At 40.5% G+C, this 24176-nt stretch overlaps 1 protein-coding gene across 1 annotated transcript in view; it reads right to left on the reverse strand.

Annotated features, from left to right (window-relative positions):
- PFDN1 (prefoldin subunit 1) overlaps positions 1 to 18793 on the reverse strand; it is a 56679-nt gene extending 37886 nt beyond the window's left edge. Inside the window, exons 1-2 of the mRNA XM_070939152.1 lie at positions 18712 to 18793; positions 16321 to 16487 (exon numbers count right to left, since the gene is read on the reverse strand). Of these exons, the coding sequence (XP_070795253.1) occupies positions 16321 to 16487; positions 18712 to 18744 (200 nt within the window). The 5' untranslated portion in view covers positions 18745 to 18793. The remainder of the gene's footprint in view (positions 1 to 16320; positions 16488 to 18711) is intronic.
- Positions 18794 to 24176: the final 5383 nt, after the last annotated feature.

Below are 24176 nucleotides of genomic sequence, written 5' to 3' on the forward strand. Positions count from 1 at the left end.
CCTCCGACCTTCCGAGGAACTTGCCTGTTTCTCTTGGTCACCAGATGCTCCCCTCCTTCACAATCCCTATAAGACGGTTCCGGTCCAAAGAACCCCCCAAAAGTGGTTTGTCTGGCTGGATTTTCACCGGGCTCATTGGAGGCCACTAATTTCCAGCTAGTCTCACCGCGACACTTCCGGTTTCTCCTACAGTAGAATCCATTTTAAGGCACAACAGGCTGTATCTTAACAGAACACACACCCCTAGGAGTGCTAGGGGTGTCTTACCCCAACAGTATTTTTTTCCAGAGAGTAAGTCATCTGTGTACCAAGTTTGTTTGAAATTGCTCGAGGCATTCCAGAGTTATGCTGGAACATGCGTACATACAGCGATAGATAGATAGATAGATAGATAGATAGATAGATAGATAGATAGATAAAGAAGAAGAAGAAGAAGAAGAAGAAGAAGAAGAAGAAGAAGAAGAAGAAGAAGAAGAAGAAGAAGAAGAAGAAGAAGATGATGATTTGAATCAGCCTGCTTGAGAAATGAGAGCTGTTTACAACTCTAATATATTTACATGACTTAAGAAAAGAGAAATAACCATATGGCTTCCAAATTAGTATTTTTGTATACCTAGATGGTTAATTGGATGGTAGATTTGTACCACTGCTCCTATTGCAATCTTTTATAAAAATGGTGGAATAGCTTTAAAATAATGATTGAGACAAAATGGCAGTATTAAATGAAGACTCAGACAGGTTTTAAAAGACATTTTACTATTAACATGTACTATTAATGAATGATAGAAAAGTTCATAAATCTCTATTTTAAAAATGAAACAGGAAGAAAGGAGATGAAGCCATCTTCAAATTCCTATACGGACATCACACAAAAGAATGCATTTCTTTATCATCCTACCTATCAGGTAATGGAATGATGGCTAGAAGCCCTGAGTACTCAGATTTCAATTTAATAATAATAATGTATTAAACTTTTATAAACATTTACAGGTAGTCCTCAACTTATGACAATTGAGCCAAAAAATTCTGTTCCTAAGTGAGACATTTGTTAAGTGAGTTTTTCCCATTTTATGACCTATGACTGTGATGCGAATCTATGGCACATGTGCCACAGGTGGCACGCGGAGCCATATCTGCGGGCACACAAGCTGATTTTCAGCTGGCCCCACCCACACCACCCCTCCCCTCCCAGGAGTTTCCACACGGCCGTTTGGATGCCAGGTAAGTACAGGGCTCGCACGGAGGCTCTAGGAGGGCATTTTTGGCCTCCCCAGGCTCCAGGAAAGCTTCTGGAGCCTTGGGAGGGCGAAAAACGGCCCTACTGGAAGTCTGGAAACGGGCAGTTTCCGGCCTCCGGAGGTTTCATGGAAGCCTGTTAGGCCCAAAATGGGGCACGGGGGGGGGGGTCATGTGCGCATGGGGGGGGTTGTGCGTGCATGCGGGGGGATGGGGCACAGGGGGGCATTGAATTATGGGTGTGGGCATGCACACACGTGACTCCCCCCCATGCTCCCCCCGCTTTTGGCACACAATGGCAAAAAGATTAGCCATCATATGACCTTTCACAACAGTTGTTAAGCAAATCAATGCATTTGTTGAGTTAATAACATAGGTTGTGAAGTGAATCTGGCTTCTCCATTATCTTTGCTTGTCAGAAGGTTGTAACAGGTAATCACATGATTCAGGACATTGCAACCATCATAAATATGTGCTAGTTGCCAAGCATCTGAATTTTGATCACGACTATATGGATGATGCATTGATCTGTATGAAAAACGTTGATGTCACCTTTTCCAGTGCCATTGTAACTTCGAATGGTCACTAAATGAACTGTTAAGTAGACTACCTGTACATTGAACTTAATAAATTATTGACATTAATGTAAGCTTAGAACAACCTGAATTGTCTGAATTCCTAGAAATTACCCAGTATACTTCCTGACACTCAACATACAGTGGTACGTTGGTATTCATCATTAACTGATACTAGGAGGTTGGGATGAGTACCAGAAACGATGAGTATCAAAAACTTGTTCCTATAAAAAATAATATAGTAAGTCACAATGCAGCTGACACCAACAAGTTCTAGCTTGTGCATTGAGTACCAAACGAACGATGAGTACCAGGACAACATTTTTGTGTCAAATATGTTGAGTTTCAAAGCAGTTAAGTACCAAAGTACCACTGTATTCAGAGACTAGACAATTGTTATCGGTAGTTTAATTTGGATTAATGCAAGAAGGGGTTTGTATTAGTGATGTAATTGGTCTTTTCAGTGCTGTGATTTTGAGTATCTCTTTCACGTTGGTATCACTTAACTTCAAAATATTCAGCTGTAGCTGAAAATTCATAATTACTGTTAAGGAAAAATATGCCAGCTTCCATTTACAGGTAGTCCTCATTTCATGACCATTCTCAGTTACAACAGTAATGAAAAAGTAACTTTAAGACCATTCCTTGCATCTATGATCTTTGTAGGTCTGTAAAGCAAAGAAAAACTGCAGTAAAATCATAAGCTGCAGTTTCACTTAGCAACCTCTTTGCAGTCCCAATTCTGATCACTAAACAATTACTATCTTATTAACTTCTTGAATTTAAATATGGAGTATTGATATTACTCCTTTGTATCTCACAGTTAATAAACCATTTACTAACTATGTTGTTGCTCTGTTTTTCTAATTGGATGTTTAGTTCCATTCCAAATTTATGTTAAGGGGCGGTGGTGAGGGAGAGACAGAGAGGTTGGGTTTTTTATATCAAGTCAAATTTTAGGAAACATTTAGTACAACTTTAGCTTTACAAACAGCACAGCTATTGCTTAAGTACCAAATTCCTATAGCACAAATTTGAAATGGAGTATATATTATATTAAGGCATAAATATTTGCTTTGGTCTATCAATTTAAAGATAAGAGAAATTAAACCATACAAATGTTTCTTATGTTAACATAATAAAGCACACAGCATTAGCAATCTTCAGAAAAGGTTTAGTATGATTAGACTCTGAACATCATAAAAAGATGTACAAGGCAAGAATATACAGATCAATTAGATACATACTTACATAGGAACAAAGCATTTTCTATGTAACATTAGGTTCATAACTGAATCTGATAAAAGTTGCAGAAATAGATTCAGAAAAATTATGTATATTAAAATTCTGTCTAATATTTCATTACCAATCACTATCTAGCAGTAATATAATTTTGTGTGCTATCTTCCGATATTTAGATTTGATAGGGATATTTTCAACAAAACCTATTTGCAGCTTCATAAAAGGAAAACCAGAAATACAAAGTAGAAGATGATAAATTAGTCTATGTTGCATGCAAGCAATATCTGTTACTCAGAGGACAGTTCAGCATTTTGGCTTTTTGCCAGTACATTTTAATTCAGTTAGTTCATTTCTTTTGAAAGACTTATGTTGCCCGATATAAGTATATACACTAATGTCGAGTTTTGCTACTTGGACTATTTGTGAACTGACATCAGTATTTTAATTTGAGTACTATGATGAATGTGTAAAATGTGTAATATTCTATCTCAATATTGGAGGTGTTTCTGATACACTCTTGGAATATGTGGATAATAAACAGAATTCATTTGAATTCATCCAAATAATGAAAATATCTATGGCCCATAGAATGTGTAAAGGCTGCAAAAAAGAGTGGTCTGAGACAGTGGGAGTGGTGTTTGCAATTAGGTGGGAGTTTCTGTTTATATTTCTTGATTTTTAATATTTTTAATTTGTATGTTATTATTGTAAATGAAGACTGATTTTGGAATGCAGCAATACAGTATGAGTTTTCTAAAATATACATTATAATAAATTAAATATCACAATCAAACTTATTTTTTTAAAAAACAAAAGTTCATTTAATTGTTCAGTTAAGGGAAGCTAATTCTAGAATTCTGGTGATGAGATAGTGGAGAACTTTCTGAGTTTTACAAAGTGCCAAGTGCACAAAATGTGCATTGTAGAAGTAACCTTCTGCACTTAGAGAAAGCCTCAATTGAACGCCTGGAAAAAATGTATTCTTGATATTATCCATGAGCTGTACTGATTGAACTAATTCTTTGTTAATTTTGGCTATTTGCTCAGGAAGAGGTCATGACAAGAATGTTTAGAATCCAATCTGTGTTATGAATCTGGTGAGGTATATCTTTGACAGAAGTGGTGCAAAATGGACGTTGTCTTATCTAAACGCCTGTTCTGCATAGCTGTGGGGCCAGAAGTCAGGAATGGGTTAACTCCGTCATCTGTTTCGGACAGAGTCTGCAATTTGAGAAGCTCCTCCTCTTCCTCTTGCTTCCCAGATTTCCGATGGAGACTCTGCAGACTGGAGAGCTGAGCTGACAAGAGAACATTAGTAGCCACCCAGTCCCACGGCAAGGACCGGGAGAACAAGGGAGGGTTGATGTCCCTGAAGATGGAGGGGTGGAGACGCCACTCTCCTTGGTCCACTGTAGTCCTCCTGAGCAGATCCGCTCACGTGTTTGCTGTCCCAGAAATGTGGGAGGCCCGAATGGACTTCAGATGTCTCTCCGCCCAGAGGCCCAGGCGTTCGGCTTCCTGCATCAGACACCTGGAGTGGGTACCCCCCAGGCGGTTCACGTGGGCCTTTGTGGCCACGTTGTCTGTCCTGACTAGAATATGGCAGTCCTGCACGGTGTCCTGGAAGGCCCTCAGAGCCAGGTGAATGGCCCGAAGCTCCAGCCAGTTTATTCCGTTGGTCAAGTTGGCTGGAGCTCACCGTTCCTGGGCAAAGCCCCAGCCGTAAAGACTGGCGTCTGTCATGAGAACTAGACAATGAGGGTCTCTGAAACCCCCGACCATCAGCGAAGAGTGAGGCAAACTTTGGAGGAAAGCCGAATCAATCGGGTAGAGGAGCTCTTGTGAGTTCCTTGATACGGAAGAAGGAACCACTGCAGAGTCCTGCAGTGGAGCCGTACCCACGGCACGATGCCAATGCATGACACCATCTTTCCGAGGAGCTGGGAAAGCAGCCTGACTGGAACGGGCTGTCCCAATGAAACCGTCCTGACCAGTGACCGCAAGCTGGTCAGACACTCCTGGGAAAGATAGATCTTGCACTGGACCCTATCTATCACTGCCCCTAGATGCTGAATGCGGGTCGTCGGAACCAGATGGCTCTTGGCCTTGTTGATGGAAAACCCGTAGCTCTGCAGGACCTGAATGGTGGTTTCCAGGTCCTGTCGCGCTGACCGCTCCTAAACTGACTGGATAAGGAGATCGTCCAGGTAGAACTGGATCCTTATAGGCAGAGTCCGGAGGTGGCCCGCCAGCGCCGCCATCAATTTGGTAAACACTCAGGGAGCCGAGGAGAGGCCGAAAGGAAGAGCCTGGTACTGGTAGTGATGAGCCGCATGGCAGAAGCGAAGGAATTTGCAATAGGCCAAATGAATGGGAACGTGGAGATAGGCCTCCGTCAGGTCTATTGACGTGAGGACATCCCCTTCCCTGATGGACTCCAAAATGGTCTGTAAGGACTGCATCTTGAACCTTCGATAAGGAATTCAATGGTTCAAGTACTTGAGATCGAGAATAGCTCTCCATCCCCCCAAAGATTTCTGGACAAGGAACAGGCGTAATAGCCCTGTCTGAATTGCTCTGGTGGAACCAGCTCTATGGCCTGAATTTGCAGAAGATGATTGATTGCTGATTCCACCAGGTGCCTCTGTGACTGATCCCGCGAGAGGGGGCATAGGAGAAATCGGGTTGGGGGGGTGGAGAGGAATTCCAGGGAGAGTCCAGAGCCGACCGTCTCCCTGACCCAAGTGTCCGAGGTGGACGCCTCCCACTGGCTGACAAACAGAGCCAGGTGGCCTCTGATGGGAAGGTCAGGCAGTCATCGAGATTTGCGGAAGGGGTGGCCCCTCCCCCCCGAAAGGGTCTACGGGCCTGGCCCATGTGTCCTTGACCCATTTGCCTGTCTTGGAACCTATCCCTACGGGGGGAAGAGAATCTAAAGGCCTCAGAAGTGGAGTAACCGGGGCTGGAGCCCCGAAAGGAATGAAAGGAAGAAGGATGGAGTCCATTCTTCAAGACAAGTTGGGAAGGATCTTATGTTTATCCCTGGATTCAATGAGAGGCTCAAAAGGAGCTCCAAAGAGTTGGCCCTCTGAGTAAGGAGATGACGCCAGACGCCATTTGCTTTTGGCATCTGCCTGCCACTGGCGAAGCCAGAAGAGGCGGCGGGATATGATATTAGAGCCTATAGCCTTAGCTGTGAATTGTGAGGCGTTAAGTGTGGCGTCAACCGAATACTCCAGGGCGGCCAAAATCGTGTTCACATCCTGATGGGCCCTGGTATCAGAAACCGGCAATCTATCCTGTAACTGTTTGACTCACATGAGAGTGGCCCTATTAAAGAAAGAGGCTGCTGATGAAGCCCTAATGGACCAGGCAGCCGCCTGGTGAGCCTTAGTAAGGGAGTGCTTAAGCCTTTTGTCCTCAGGTCGAAGACCTTTCTCAGGTGGCCCTGTGAGTACATAGGGAGAAGTGAGAGCAACCACCGGGGGGGTCCACAGTGGGTACCTTTAGAATAGAAGAAATGTCAGAAGCCATATTATAGGGATGTCTGTCCAAGGCATTAGGGTTAGGGCCCGAGACCGGGGCTGTCCACTATCTCATGACGACGTCCTTGAACAGCTTTGGGCCCGGAATTTCCTCTGCCTCAAAGGTGGGTTCCTCAAATAAGGAAGCCGACGTGCCTACACCCTTCTCAGGTGAGCCAGCTTTGGGTGGTGAAATGCCCAACCTGGTGGTGAGCTTGGCTTTGTGGAGGAGAGACCTGAAAACTTGAGGCTTGAAGAGGCCTACAAAGGAAGGCTGATCTGGAGAAAGATCCTCATCATCAGACAACCCTGGTTCCCCAAGATCATCACCTGCTTTAGAGTCCTGACTAGTAGAGGCCCTGGTATACTCCTGGTCATGAAAATGGTCCAGGTCTACTCACCCCTGAGAATTCTGAAGTGCCCCCTGAGATCCGCCCTGATCTGAAAGCCAGGAGCTGGTTCTGCGCTGCGTCTCACTGGCAATGCCTCTCTGGACTGCTTCTTGAATAAGGGAAGCTAAGACAGGAACAAGGGAGGGTTGAATCCCTGCTTCAGGTTGTGTAGCCGCCTGAGAAACCAAGACCCCCTGAGGAGTCTGGGGGAAAGCTAGATCCTCCTGCACCCTCTGCCCTGTAGGGGTCTCCTGGTGGTGCAGGTGAGGACAGAAGGGCCCTAAATAATCTAGCACTGGCCTCAGACTGTTCTGAGCAGGAAGAGGCCAGGTCCCCATCCGGAGACCAGGCTGCTGGAGGGGCCTGGGCAGAAGGAGATTCCTGGGTTGGAGCAGGGTCTGGGGCAGGGGCTTGGGTAACAGTAGTACGACTAAACTCCTTCCTAGCGGCCTCTTTTATGGCCTTTTCTATGACCCGTTCCAGGGCCTGGTGCCGCTTGTTCTTCTCTCTTTCTGAAGATTTGGAAGGTATTTGAGGCCTAGGGGTCTTAGCAGAAGCTTTGCCCCGTTTGGAAAGGCCCGGTTGCAAAGAACCGGCCAGCTCTGCTGAGGAGAGGTGTGAGGAGCCTCTCTTGGAAGGTCGGGCCGAAGAAGTCGAGGCCATCTGGGAAAAATTATCTTGAAGGACCATGAGGTGGAGGCAAAATGGCAGCTAGACAAAATGGCGGCCAAAATAAAAAGGCACCTGTTGGAGAAGCCTCAGCAGAATTATCTGTCTTAGTAGAAACGCTAATGCCCCGCACTCAACTTGGAGACCAGGCAATCAAACAGGGTCGCCGGAATCGCTGGGGATAGTCCTTGAGCAATCGCACAAGGCATAGTCAATGTCGGCCCAACAAAATCACGACCGAATCAAAATGGCGACTGTTGCAGGAGCCCCAGAAGGAGCCACCGCCTAAGTTGTCCCTGCACGCTTCCTGAAAGTCCCGGGGCAGTTAAAACAGGCTTACCGGGCTGCAGCTGCGATCGTGGTGGAAAAGCAGCTGGTGACAATCTCTGCTGGATCCGCAGCGAAGCCCTTGCGAGAAGCCAAAATGACGGCGAGTGAAAGCTTTCACTAACCGTTGCTGCTGTAAAGGCGTGTGGACGAGCCCAGGGATGCCGAACAAGGGTTTGCCAGCCGGCCAAACCTGCCGCTAAACGAAGCGGCTCTCAGTGGTATTCGGCTGAGGCCGTTCACGCTGGAAACACAGGATCTCAACCAGCTAGCTGGGAGATACTTGCTGAAACTGCCCATGTGGTCTTCAGCGGGATCGGGCGTGAGCCCTTTGCGCTGGTAAAGCAGGGCTCTACCAGGTCCCTGGGAGCCCTGCGAGGCAGTAAAGCCCAAGAATCCAGCCACAGGGAAATTTACCCCTAAAAGCTGTGGGAGCTCCCTTGTACTGGGAGCTAAAGCACTACCAAGGCAGTCAAGAATGGGCAGCTCAGCGAAGTCTGTCCGTTCAGATCAACTGAGTCTGAAATCTGGGAAGGAAGAGGAGCTTCTCAAATTGCAGACTCAGTCCAGAACAGATGACGGAGTTAACCCATTCTTGAATGCTGGCCCCACGCTCTAGTAGAATTTGTATGTGTCAAGGAGCCTTTGAATAGATTCATCTTGTGTACCAATTGGTCATTCCTGGTCTGGGAGGTCTTTGTTCATAGTCACCCAGACCCTGGTCACTTCCTGGTTGGATTACTGCAATATGGTCTATAAGAAGTCTGCCCTTGAAAACTATCCAGAAATTATAATTGGTCCAGAATGCAATGGCAGTTTTGGACTCCCCATGATTTGCCATGTGCATTGGATTTCAGTTCTTTTACAGGTGCAAAATGAGGTGTTAGTTATCATCCATAAAATCTTACATGGGCTAGGACCAGGTTATTGGCTAGAATGACTTTCCCTAAAAGTATCTACAGTACCTATTTTACGAAGTCCGATACAGCGGGCATACTCCAAGCCCTTTCTCTTAAATGTTGCCATCTAACAAGGCCAAGCCAACACACTTCCTCAGTAGCAGTCCCTGCTTCTTGTAACATTCTTCCACAAGATTTGACAGACTACTACTTGTTTGGCCTTCCCAAAAGTCCTGAAGTCCTGGATTTTCCCACAAGAATTAGAGTAATGAGTCCTTGTTGGATATGAGGGATTTGTGTTTGGAAAGCACAAGACAAATTTTATGTTGCTTTTAGACGTTTGTTTTATTATCATTAGTGCCCAGTTATGATACATAAAATGGGCACTATACAAATCTTTTAATCAAATAAAATTTTATCCAAACTGTCTTGTGTATTTCAGATCTAGGCCACCTCAATTTATGTGTTTCTATTTGTCTTTCAGTTCAACAGAACAGCATGTTCCTTTTTCACTTGCCAAAAAGTTCTGCCCCCTAGTGATTTTCAGATGCTTATGTGAATATCTAATGCATTCTATATGAACTCTGTTCAGATAAGCTTGTATAGGAAGTATTCTGCTAGTGAAGTTACAAAGCCACTGCCAAAGCTCATTGTCCATCAAGGACTAACTTCATTCAGGGTGGGGCAAGCTATTCTGCAAAGTGCAGATCTTTCAAAGACACATCCAGTTCAAGTACTGAGGTGTGAAATATCCTGACATCTTTTGGGAGACAAACATTGCAAGCCTAGTGTCTAACTTCAGACTTGGCTTGCTGTCAATTTTCTACTTTAGATGATGGAGCAAGGGGAATTTAACAAAAATGGAACAATAACTATATATAGTGGAAATAGAAATAACACTTAGACTTATATACCGCTTCACAGTGCTTTATAGCCCTCTCTATGCAGTTTACAGAGTCAGCATATTGCCCTCCGCCCAACAATCTGGATCCTCATTATACCAACCTTGGAAGGATGGAAGGCTGAATTAACCTTGATCCAGTCAGAATCAAACTCCTGGCAGTCGGCATATAGTGGGAACTTTAAAGAGTCAGTTTGGCATAATAGTTAAGGCACCAGGCTAGAAACCGAGAGACTATGAGTTCTAATCCTACTTTAGCCATGAAAATCAGCTTGGTAACTTTGGGCCAGTCATTATCAGCCCAATTCACCTCACAGGGTTGCTGCTGTGTGAGGAAAATAGGAGAATAAAGGAGTATTAAATATGTTAGCTGTTATTGATAAAAAAATAAAATAAAGGGGGGAAATAGATAAATAAATTACCACACAGCAATTCTTGATTTTTAAGGAAACTTAACCAAACACATAATTTTAAAAAAAGAGTTTCTTATAAACAGAGTAATAAGAGGTAGGAGTGCTGGCAGAAACTAGCCATGAAGAGAAAGGAGTGATATGCAACAAGCATCTATTAAGCCTGCTCAAATGGATTCTTTCCTTACTTTTAACAAACCAACAGGCTACTAGAACCAGCTATTCACAAAAAAGATTTTATAAATATTTATTTGGCTTGGCATAATATTTATTGCAGGTTTATTTACAAAAGTTTATATTACTTGCAAGCTGCTTTAGAAAGATTGCTATTCTGAAAGCTATATATAATACATTTTATATATAGATATAATAAATTTTAAGAAATAATTAATCTAGCAGACCAAGATGATTCTGTCTGAAAATAACATTAAATTTAATATACATATGCAATTTTAGGGGGGGGGGAAGAGAGCAATTACAGAATGGGGGATATTTGGTTTGATTAAAAAAAATAAAACATACCTCAACCAAAGAGAAATATAAATCATGATTGCAGGGTGGATTTGATTTAAATCAAACTGATTTAAATCATGATTTAAATCACTAGTCAGTAAGGCTTGATTTAAATCATAGTTTTCTACATAAAGACTAATTCTTGCTGGTATAACTTTAATATGCAAGTAGATGAAGATTTTTAGAATAACAACTTTTCATATTAGTTTTTTTATCCCCAGTTTAATAGGTTAATCATTCATATTTGGACAACTTTTCTGTTGTATTTAGGAAGGAGAAAAATAATCATTACCTTAATAATAACAATTTAAATAGATTTATTCAACTGAAACAATAACATTACAGCATATGTTATTTGCTTAAACAAACATCCATATTTGTTAACTAATTTGGCTAAACAAAATATATATATTTTAAGAAACTTAGACTATTAGCCCAGCCTACTCATGAAAAACTTAAATACTGTCCTCTGTAGCTCACTCGTCATCTTCATCTTCTTCTTTGTTCATAATCTGGAAAAGAAAAACAAACTTTCCTGCTTTATCGGGTCCCAAACGATTTCTCAATTTAGAATGAATGAGTCCAAAGGAAGAGAATATTCTTTTAATGCCTGCAGAAGAAGCTACTGCTGTTAAAAGTAAAATCATTACTTGAACAGTCTCTAAATCCAAGTGCTTAAGTGACTTCCACCAGTTCACAGGTGTGACTTTCTTTAAAATATCTTCAGCAAACATATATTTCTTGAATGGTTCCCCCTTAGCTTTGAAGTTTATTATAGTTGGCATTACAGATGGATGATTGCTGGATAGCCATGTCATAGCTAACTCCTCTTCCTCAGCATTTAAGTTTTGACTGGATATTGACAATATTTGCCAAAAAAATGAGCTGGAGACGGTACTTGTCCCATTCTTTTTTTTTAATGCTTGTAATTTAATTCTGTCCATGTGTAGTTCTGTTTTTAAGTGTTCACTCAGTTCCTTCCAAATTTCAACAGCATCAGCAATAAAACAGCTATTTTTTCTGTATTTTATTTAAAGCTTCAGAGATGGGTTTCAGGATGCTCAGCATATGTTCAACATTTCTCTTAAGCCCAATGTTGAGGATTTTGGCCGTGACAGTGCCATCTATTTTATCTCAATTTTCTTCACAAACTGTCATCAGAATAGGCGAGTTCTTGATATACTGCTCAAAACAGTCCACCACAGAGTTCCATCTAACATCTTGTGGGAGCGTTAGCTTGGTTCCACCCATCCTTTTCAGAGCTGCTGCAGCAAAATGATTGTTACAGAAGTATTTAGCAATTTCAACATTAGTCTTTATTTCTGGAACACTTAAGTCTTTGACTAAGAGATGCAGCAAATGAGCACTGCAACCATATGTTATTAGCTTTGTATTCCCTTCCTGCTCTTCTAAATTTCTTCTCATCTTGGATACATTTGCAGCATTGTCTGTGACCAAACTGCGTACTAGACATTTGAATTTTTGTTCACGTTATTATAGTTTTTACTGCCACTTCTTGTAAGTATTCTGCTGTGTGTGCATTTCCTGACATATCAATTGTTTGTGCAAGGAAGACTTTCCCTTCTGTTGTTATACAAGCACATACAATAGGATCATTGTGGACATTACTCCACCCATCAATACTTAGGTTAACAATTCTATCCTCCAGAGCTGTTGCACATTGCTCCATTTCTCTGTCATACACTTTATCCAGCAGTTTCCCTGCAACATCTGCTCTGCTGGGTGGACTGTATCCTGGTCTCAGTGACTGAACCATATTAATGAAATGTGGGTTCTCAGTCAGACGGAAAGAAGAGTTCGTTGCATAAACAAACTGGGCAATTTTTTCATCAATTAACTCTTTTTCTAATCTGCTACTTTTTATCACAAACTTATCTATGGTGGTTCCAGGAGGGAAGGGTTTTTTCTTTCTTTTAGGTGATAGTGATATGTGGCTGTGGGTGTCTGATGATGATGATGCTAATGAAGCACTATCCTGGACGGATAACTCTGAAACTGTAGAATAGGAGGATGGTGATCTTGAAGGTGGATAGTTTCCAGAATCCATGAATTCCCCTAAACAAAAAAGTCAATGCTGTTATTTTATTGTTTATACAATTTCTGCTTATTGTACACAGCACTGCCCCAAAAGGAATATTTGTTTTTCTTCATAACTGAACCAATTGACAGTAACATGAAATAATAATAAGAAATATAATTTTGTTCAAACATGACAGTTCAAGGCAGTCTTTAGAAATATGATTCAATAAAAATGTTTACCAACCTGAAGATCCTGCCTGTTCAAATGTGTTTCTTTGGTCATCTTCATCACAGCACTTCTCATGATGTTGCCGCATTCGGGCCACCAGGCCTTGCATTTCTTTGTTGCAGTGTTTGCAGTTTGCATGCATGCATGCCTTACCGATAGGTAAAGGAACTTCATTAAAATATTGCCAAACTGGGTCTCTTTTACGGCCTGCTGCCATAGGTTTTTTCCTCCAAGGAAAGAATGTGATAAACCTCAGGTCATACACACAAAAAGATCCAAAGACTTGTCTGTCTGTGGCTGTGCAGTATTGTGCTCAGAAAGTTTCACTTTCATTTTGTACTGCTTGTCTGCTTGCCCCTTCCTCCTCACACTTAGTTTCACTTTCTTCTTGTGCAGATCTATTCCACTCCAAACAATCAGAAAAATATTGTTTCTATTCTATTCACTGAACTTCTTGAAACTTAGCACTGAAGGGGTTGATTCTGTATTCATAGATTTGTAGAACAATAGGATTAAGGTCTTTTTCTCAACTCTGTTCATGTTATAACATTTTTGCTGTGAAGAGGAGGCATGTGATCTCTGCTGAGTCAAATTCAGTTTTGAGAACTGCAAAAGTAAACCAAGCATCTGTGATAATATCGTGTAGGCAGAGAAACTGCCCAATAATCTTACAAAAACCTCTGGAAGAGCATGACATTGTGAATGGATTAATGGAATTTATTTACCAAAAAAATTAAACATATAAAGCCTTATTCTACATAATTAAAAAACTAATCTTTATTTCATGATGGAATAACCTTTGGATGGTAATATATTTTCCTCAAAAAGCATTTTATTTAAAAAAATCTGATTTAAATAAAAAAAATCTGATTTAAATCAAAAAAATCCGATTTAAATCAAAAAAATCTGATTTTTTTGATTTTTTCAAAAAAATCATTGATTTTTATCCACCCTACATGATTGCCAAAAATGTGAAATAAAGGCTCACATCAATAAAATTAAACTGCCCAAATTAAGGGACATAAATATTTCCATTCTGTTCTGCTCTAGTCAGATTCTATATTAAGTATTATCTAGTTTTAGCATTACCTGTTAAAAGGGATTCAGACAAATTGAAACAGATGCAAATAAACAGATTGATAGAATATTAAAAACCAAATCTTATGAGAAAAAAATCAGAGTACAGTTTTAAGAAAATATGACAGAAACTGTCTCTGATAATATTCTTCTAATACTTGAGGAAAGATCACATTGAGGAAGTATTACCTGCCCTATTATTCCAGAGAGCAAAACACAAAGCAATAGTTTTGAATTACAAGAAAGCAAATTCCACTTGAATATTAGGCAACACTTCATTCCAATAAATTGTACAGAACCAATTCTTTAGAGAAATGCAGTTTTCCCTTGCCTGAGGAGAAGAGGCCAAATGAGAGATGCTTTAATAGAACTAGTTTGGTCTAGTGGTTAAGGTCTGAGGCTAGAAACCAGGAGATTATGAATTCTAGTCCCACCTTAAGCCTAAAAGCTGGCTGGATGACTTTGGGCCTCTCAGCCCAATTTACCGTACAGGGTTGTAGTAGGTATGAGTTATTTATAAATTCCTGCACAGAACTAAGTTTGAGTCCAGTTCATTTCTATGATTCTGTAATTCCTAACTAACTACAGAGCAAAAATATATACTGGTACTTAAAATATTTATTTAAAGAAAAACCGAACCAAAAATATTTTTGAAAATTTATATATTTGCTTTCAGTAACCTAAACATTCTGGTTAAGTTCACATGTTATCTTGAGTGAGTTTTAATTTATACTTCTTTAATAAACAACCATACAGTATATATGTATATAGCAAGTTGCCCAAGTCTCAGCCAAGACTCAAGAGAGAGCCAATTTCAGAATCAGAATAGAGCTGGAAGGGACCTTGGAGGTCTTCTAATCCTGTTCAAGCAGGAAATCTTATACCATTTCAGACAAGTGACTGACCAATCTCTTCTTAAAAACCTCCACTGATGAAGCACCCACAATGATTGAAGGCAAGCTATTCCACTGGTTAATTGTCCTCATCTCAAAGAGTACCTTTCTAGCTGATCCTGGGATCAGAGAATGTGTCAAAAATTCAAAAAGTTGGATTGAATTACTTACAGGGTAGAAGTGTCCTTATGTGCACAGAATTGCACACCAGATAGCAGCAAATGTAAGACATTCAGTTTGAATTATCTGATGCCTACAGGGACTACAAGCATTATTGCTTTTGTAGTTTGCAAATCTTGTATGCTCACTAGCAGCTTCTTGTGCTCTTGAGAAGAGATTACTTATTTGGTTACTTCAGAAAGTAGATGATTGGAAATAAATATGAAAACATTTCAAGTACTTGCTTTGCTTAATGGGTTTATCACTGATTTGACAATTATAGGAAATAATAAAATTGTGAAAGCTTGGATCCTTGTTTTAGTAAGGACATTAGTAAGACATGTACTATTGTATTACTAATGTCTAGGTTGTCCCTAGAACAAAAGAATTCTACTGTTCCTTGGCATTCATGAAGGCCAACTTGGTGACATGGGTGAGGGCTGGAAGCTAAAATTGAGTTTTGCAAGGGATGTCATATTTGCATCCATTCTTTTGTATAAAGTTTGCCCTATGTAGAATTCAAGAGACATTGATGAAAGATACGGTAGTACTATCACACTGGAGGAAAAGTAATATGGTGTATAAAAGCAAAACAGTAATTTCCAGGTTAGAAACAAAGTTAAAACAAACAAACTTTGTTTTAGCAGTTAATAGATATGTCTCCTGATAGAAATCAGAAAGATGCTGTATGCATTAGACACATGTAACATTAACCATGGGAAAGGCTCTTATCCATACAATGCATTACAGAAGATACCTTCTAAGACTCCCTATTTTTTAGCAGCCGTTGCCCCTCTAAAAGACTCAAACCATCTTTGCAAGTGGTCAGTTGTTATTTTTTTTAAAGTACAAGAGCATGGTAACCAATCAAGATCAAAGTAATCACACATGGTAGACAATCCCTTACCTACCATTTTTGAAGCACTCAAGATAATCTAATATCCCACCTCATTTTCGGTTCAGACTAATAACTGTTTAACCATGAGACAAACATGCTAGATTCATATGATATGCAAAACCATGATTATACTAAATAAATCAAGAATAAATGATTCTACAAATTATGGTTAATGATCTGTTTAAACCCTAGTCTTGGTATAGATGATATGCTAAACTCAACTCCAATATTGATAGCTGTGTCATACAAATTTGGTATAAATGTTGCAGAAAAAAATGAGAAAACAAGAAAACTGAATGTAAATAAGATAAATGACAAACAAGAACCATTACTTACATTCGTCCTATACCTTCATACATCCTCGTTTCTTCAGCCAAAGTCATGATCTCTGTGTCTGTAAGATGTGCATGCTTTTTTGTTCTGTTCAGCTGATCTATTTGTATATCTGCCAGTTTCACCTTTTGTTGGGTTTCAATGACCTTAGCTTGAAGTTCAGAAAATGCCTGACATGGAAAACAATACAAATGTAGCTTTTTTAAAAAAAAAAAAAATCTGAGTCTTCACTCTTCACAAAAACCTCTGTCTCTTTATATAGGTTGTCCTTGACCTACAACCACAATTGAGCCCAAAATTTCTGTTGCTAAATGAAAAACTCACTTTGTTAAATGAATTTTGCCCCCTTTTTAACAACCTTGCTTGCCACAGTTTTTAAGTAAATCATTGCAGTTGTTAAATCAGTAAAGTGAATCTGGCTTCCCCATTTACTTTGCTTGTCAGAAGATCGCAAAAGGTGATCACATGATCCTGAGACATTGCAGCTGTCATAAATATGAGTCACTTGCCAAGCATCTGAATTTTGATCACATGACCAGGGGGATACTGCAATAATTGTAAGTGTGAAAAATGGTCGTAAGTCACTTTTTTTAGTGCCTTTGTAACTTTGAACGGTCACTAAATGAACTGCTGTAAGTCGAGGACCACCTGTAATGCATATTTTCATTTTTTTAGCAGCTATCTAACTAGTCATTTATTAAAAGAGAAAAAGCCAGGATAACTTCAGAAAGTCTAATGCATGAGTAGCAGCTGACACCATGGTTAAAAACGGCAATAGAGCAGACCTCTTTTCTCCCTACTGCAATCCCTACAGCATGTACTGTATATTTAAACATCAGATAAAGTAAAGAAACATGCAAAATATGCACCAAACATCAAAAAATATTAAAGAAAAAAACCAGTAACAACACGGGGTGAAAACGAATATGCATGTATCTTTAATTATATCTAGCAGCGAGAAACAAATATATTCCAATCATCAAATAGTAAACTGGTATAACACTTTTTTAATCAGATTAAATAATTCAAATAATGTTGTGAAAAAATGGGAATTGCCCACCAGGGCCTGCATCACAGCTTTGAGGATATAGTTTACCGGTAAGAATATTTACCATGCATTATATAATTGTAAAAACAATTCTGCAAGCTAATGGTGAATACTACGCATTCTGCTGTACATTTGCTCTACATTCTACAAACTCCTTTATAACTGATTCATACAATGTACCAAGCAAAAACCATATTATTTTTAGTGCAATGTATGAACAGCTTTATATCCTCCAGTTATGTATGGACTCAATGAGCTTTATCAATCTGTGGAGATTTTTATGATGGTTTAATTTATTTCTTCCACATAAAAAAGCAGATCCTGAAGATTCAAATTGGGTAATATATTAACATTTAAAAAGATATGAAAAGTTTTGTAAGTCAAATACAGTTAACTAATGTGCTTGTCCATGCAGCCTAAATGACAGATGAAATCAGAAGTATAATCACCTTATATTTTTCCTGCAGAAAGGTGATAAGTATTATAATTTATTACAATAATTTGAGAGAGTTTGATCCATGCTGAAAGATTCATTAGGTGACCGGTACTATAAATGTGCCCTGGTTTGATATTGAAACTGTTAGAATTACATTTTGGGACAAGTTAGCTTGGTTTGATTTGAAATACTACAGATTTTAAATTTATTTTTATGTTTGATACAATCTCTGTAGGATTAAATATGTGAATGTTAAAACATATCTCAACACCTCCCCAAAACGTCTACAGCTATACGTTTGCTATATAGATACAAAACAAAGTAACCTAATTTAAATTTGATTATCACCTGACAAGTTTTGAAATAGAATTAAATATGCTTTCCCCCTTTTATTTTCAAAATTTGATACAAAACGAAATTTATAGCCAAAAGATTTAAATAATTTCTTCCAAAACGTTCTTCTTAAACATTCTCAAACAGGCAATGACACTAGCTTAAATAGAAAATGAATCATATGAGAAATAAATTGTTGCCATCATTCCGTTCATAGATAAAATGCTTCAAAATATATATTGCTGGGGGAAGGGAAACAGGTATGAAAAGTTCGTAGAGACCATTCGCCAACTTGAGGAGAGGGATCACATGAACCCACCAATTATTTGGTGATATTCTATGAAATCACAAAGCATCGCACTCGACTCGAAGGATCAACCAAGAATAATCTGTTAAATATTAAGAAGTCTGATATTCTTAATGCATAAGTGCCTAAAATTCCTAGAAGACCCTCTCTAGAGGCAACACCAACCACCAAAACCCAAACGAACTCTTCTGATAATGGGCAACAACCACCCTAACTTCCAAATTCCCCTTACTTTCAGGAAACTCCCAGCCCTATTTTCATTTTCTTTACCTTTTTCAACTCAAGATCCACGGGCGCCGCCATTTTAACTAGTGCAAAAACCAGCTACGCATGCGCATTAGGCAACAGCTTTAACGGACGGCATAACGGTCCTTTGTTCCTGTTCAGTCGAGACATGCGTAGTAGGGATCGATAGATGACGGCTAGTTTAGAGCGTGGCACGTTTGGGTTTTGTCTACGTTTCTGTTTACCCGCAAATTCACCTTATATGCCGATAAAAATACACAAGCTTTTTTCTTTTCTGTCAAAACAACAGCTCCTTCACTGGTTCCCATATAAAAAACATTGTATATTCAGTTAAGACAGTCGCTCCCCAACATTGGTATAACACCGCGAAGCGTGTCCTGCAATCACACCCGTTCCACCCCTCTGCTTTCCTTGTGTTTTGGAGCTAACGAGTTATACGGGCAGTAAATGAATGCAGTCTTGGAAGTTCACGCTGGTTCATCTCATATTTATGCTAGTTTGTGTTATGGTATGCTGGGTCTGGTTTATGCATTGTGTTAAATTATTCAGGCATGATTCATTAAATAAGAGATCAAGCCATAAACCATTGTTAAGTCACAATGGTTTGGTCACACACTTTACTAAGCCAATACTTCAACAAATCACATTATGGTTTACAGTAGCATACTTAATCATTTTTATTTAATAAATTACAGTAACTGAACTCAACATACTAAGCCACATAAATCATATTTTGGATTACAGTAATGTGCATTGTGTGTATGTCATATTTAGCTGGATGTTTATTCAGAGCTTGTTTAATAAATTTGCAGAGTATCATTTTCCTTTCAGTAATTTTTCCTTAAATTTAAAATATGCTTTTGTCCTAATTTTCCCTAACTATGTCAGGGAAAACAGCCTTTATCTCAGCCTTCTGTTAATGCTGCTATAAATATATTTAACATATTTTCCAATGCAGTTTTGCTAATATATTTTGTCATGTCTTGAGCTATATCTCATCATTTTTATCTGTTTTATTAAAAAAACAAACTGAATATTTATTTATTTATTTATTTATTTATTTATTTATTTATTGTTTATTGGTTCAATTTATATGACGCCCTTCTCCGGAGACTCAGGGCGGCTTACAATGCATTAAGCAATAGCCTTCATACTTTTGTATATACCTGCTTAGTAGGGCTTTCAGACCCCCCTAAGCGGTGTTCTTTTTTATACAAAGACAGCTTATTGCCCCCACAATCTGGGTCCTCATTTTACCTACCTCGAAAGGATGGAAGGCTGAGTCAACCTTGAGCCTGGTGAGATTTGAACTTGCAGTAATTGCAGGCAGCTGGCAACTAAGTGCTACTTTAACAGTATTTAGTCCACTGCGCCACCAGGCTCTTGTAATAATTTATTGTAATAAATTCAGGGTTTTGTAAAAATGTACTTGAAACAGATGGTTTATATTGTCCATGCTTTAACCAAAACATGATTTGGATGCTTTGTTCGAGGAGTCAAATCAAAATAGGGTTTCTTTGTTTTGTATACCATTCCAAATACTATTGTTCTGGGTAAAAGGGGTTCTGGGTGTTCTGTTTTACTTGCTTTGATTGGAAGTTGCTTTTTCAGAATGTTACTTTTTAATTGTCAGAGCCAAACAACAAAAAAGACTGGTCACTTCTATGTAACTGTCACTTAGCATTATGGAATTTTGGAGCAAAACAGTAGCAGTCATTCAAGGAACATGTATCATAGAAGAAGCCATTCTGGATGCAATTGCTGTGATCTGACAGTGATCTGTCAGAAGAACAAAACAACAAATTTAAGGTAAAGGACAATAAGATTCCATGCGGAAGTGGTAGTGATCCTTGATTTTCTTGTCTCCCTTCGAGATAACTGCTATAGCACCTTTATTTTCAGATTTGACTCAGTGTGATGGCTTGAGAAAAAGGATTAGTTTCCTGTTCCTGTTCCTTTGCTTTTCAAATCAGTCCTCTTTTAATTGTTCAAAAGAATATTTCTTTCTGCTCAAACAAACACTTTTCCCAAATGGGGGCCTAATTCTTCCAATTTGTTTTGGAAAAACTGGCATTAAAGCACTACTGCCTGTTAGTGTGTGTGTGTGTGTATGTACGTATGTATGTATATTGTGTGTGTGTGTGTATGTATGTATATATATATATGTATAGTTAATATTTCGGGTTTCTTCTCGTGTAATTGTGGATATATCCCTAAAAGGGTAGAAGCGACGTTTCGACAGAATCCCATCTGCCATCATCAGGCTTATGTCAGCAGTCTTTTGCAGTAACTGCCGTTGCTATTTCAAATCTGGTGCTGGTATTCTGGGATGGCTCCACCTTTTCATTCTGATTGGTTGGGAGTCCCAGTATGTGTTTATTGGCTTGGCTTCGGGTGTATGGTCGGTTTTTCTCCACTAGGTGGCAGGGCTTCATCTTTGTGGCTGGTTTGAATATGATTTGGTTGGGATTTGTTTTTTGATTAATGTTTGGTCTATGTTTTATATTTGATGTTAAGATTCGTCTATCTATGAGAGCAGGTTTCCAAATAGTAGGCAGACGTGAAGTGTCATCCTGTTTATTCATGCAATATGGTCTTTTTTCTATTTCAATTGCTTCTCTGATTATCCTTCCATTGAGATGTTCTATTTTTGCAACTGTTTTTGTTTTATTAAAATTAATATTGTGTCCTGTTGTATTTATGTGTTGAACTAATGATGATGTGTGTTCTTGCTTTTGTATTGAGTTTTTGTGTTCCTCGATGCGCACACTCATTCTTCTGTTGGTCTGTCCAATGTATGTTGATGGGCAGGAAGCACACGGGATTTCGTATATGCCTTGATCTTCTAATTCTATTTTGTCTTTGGGGTTTCTCAGAATGGACGATATCTTTCTATCTGTGCAAAATATGGTTTTGATGTTGTGTTTATGTAGTACTTTGCTAATTTTATCTGTTGTTCCCCTTATATAGGGCAAGATGGCTTTCTCATTGTTTTGTTCCTCTTGTTGTTTTTTATTCTGTCTTGGTGTTGTATGTTTGATCATATTGATGACTTTATTTCTGCAGAACCCATTTGATGTCAGTACATTAGTTAGTGTATATAATTCTGTTTGTAAATGTGCTTCATCAGCCAGACGTTTAGTTCTTGTGGTTAATGTTTTGGCAACAGAGTTTATTTGTGCTGGATGGTGGTGTGATTTGGCGTTGAGATAGCGGTTCGTATGTGTCTTCTTTTGATAGATGGTATGTCCTAAGGTGCCATCAGATTTTTTATAAATTAATACATCGAGGAAAGGTAACTGGTTTTCTGATTCTATCTCCATGGTGAACTTTATTTTGGGGTGGAGGCTGTTCAAATATACTAAGAAGTTTTCCAATTTATCTCTTCCATGTGGCCAGATCACAAAAGTGTCATCAACGTATCTGAGCCATAATTTTGGTTTGTTAACAGTTTTTTCTAAGGCATTGGATTTGAATTCTTCCATGAAAAGATTAGCGATGACTGGTGATAATGGTGATCCCATTGGTGCACCTTCTACTTGTTTATATCTCTGTCCTCTGTGTATGAAATATGTGTTGGATAAACAATGTTCTGTTAAGTCTGTGATATGTTTTGGTAGTTGATATTTGTTTTTAATTGATGACAGGGCTTCTTTGACAGGTATTTGTGTGAATAGTGATACAACATCGAAGCTTACAAGAAGGTCATTTTCTTTTATGTGTTGCTTTTTTATTATTTGTATGAAATGGTATGAGTTCTGTACATATGAAGCAGCAGATTCTGCGTAAGGTTGAAGATGTTTTGCTAAATATCTGGCTAGATTTTGTAAAGGTGAGCCTATGGAACTGTTGTGGCCCCGCCCTCTGAGCCTGTCCCATCGGAGGAAGAAAGCTCCGAGCATGAGGAAGAGGAGTCAGCCAGGCCTCCCTCTCCAGGCCCCTCCCCTCTGGCATTGTCTCAAGTGCCGGTCGAGGGAGAGGAGACAGCTGATTCGAGTCAAAGTGATAATGAAACATCATTCCTGGACGCACGCCTCCGAAGGCGTGATAAACGTTTGCAGCAGCTTAGGAGGCGTGCTAGGGATTAGCACTGAGTCACTGGACCACACCCCAGAGACTATATAATAGAGGGTAGTGGTCAAAGGATCCTTGTGACGAACAAAGCAAAACCTTGGAGTCACTAAAGCCTCGTCCGGAACTGCTGGGAGGAATATTATTTCTGTTTGGACTTTCTTGAACGTTCGTATCTTATCTGTCTGTTTGTGAAAATAAAGACCCTTGGCAGACGGTGTGTCTATCGCTGCCAAGTCGGAGATAAGACCTGGGTGCGTTCCAAAGTGTTTCCTTAACCCTCGACTGGCTGTGTGGGTGTGTGTGTGGGTACGGGGACAGATCATCTTGTTCGTCACCCCATACTCCATCGTTAACCCACGATGGACCAACAGCTGCAGCAGCAGATACAGCAGATGCTGGAGGCCAATCAGCTTCTGCAACAGCAAGTAGCACAGCTAACTGCCCAACTTGCTTTGGGAAATGCTCCTGCAGCTCCACCTCCTCCCCCTCCCCGTCCGAGATGCCCAGTGAACGTGCCAGATAGGTTTTCTGGGCAGCAGGAGATGTTTCCGGCCTTCTTGGGACAATGCCAACTGTTTATGGCGATGAGGCCGGAGGATTTTCCGGATGACCGGGCTCGGGTGGCATTTGTTATCAGCTCCCTCTCTGGCACTGCCGCCCGATGGGCCACGCCCCTGTTGTTGCAAGATAGCCCCTTGCTCCTGGACTTTCAGGGCTTTTTACAACACCTGCGCATCATGTTTGAGGACCCCCTCCGGGTGCAGACGGCAGCGAGGCGCATCAAGGACCTCCGCCAAGGCAAGCGCCCCCTGCAGGACTATATTGCAGAGTTCCGACTGCTAGGCCAGGATTCGGCTTGGAATGAGGTGGCGCTGATGGACGCTTTCCAGGACGGCCTTTCCGACGAGATGCAGGACGAGCTGGTTCGTGTGGAGGCGCCACCGACCCTCGACGCGCTGGTGACCCAATGCCTGCGCATCGACGCCCGCCTGCAACGGCGACGGCCCCGTCGGGCTCTTCTGGAACCACCGACAGCGTCGGCACCCCCGCGTTTCGCACCGACAGCGCTCCGGACCGCACAGCGTTATGTGGCGACGGCTGAGGAGCCCATGGAGCTCGGAGCAGCCAGACCTCAACTGACGGCCCAGGAGCGGATGCGGAGACGTCAAGGGGGGTTGTGTCTCTATTGCGGCGAGGCGGGACATTTTGCCGCCTCGTGTCCCCGGAAGCGGAGTGGACCGCTCAAGCCTGTTCCGGAGTCTCGACGCGACCAGCCGGGAAACGGGCCAGGCCTGGCCTAGGGGAAACTCTGGGTCAGGCACGTGACCATGCCCCGCCGGAGTCGGCGGCTGTGGACTGTGAGCCCCCTCAGCACCTGATTTTGAACACCCGGGTGTTGTTGGCTAACCGGTCGG

The sequence above is a fragment of the Pituophis catenifer genome, unplaced genomic scaffold (genome assembly GCF_029215685.1).
Source record: "Pituophis catenifer annectens isolate HBS135680 unplaced genomic scaffold, rPitCat1.0.hap2 SCAF_3, whole genome shotgun sequence".
Taxonomy (NCBI): Eukaryota; Metazoa; Chordata; class Lepidosauria; order Squamata; family Colubridae; genus Pituophis; species Pituophis catenifer.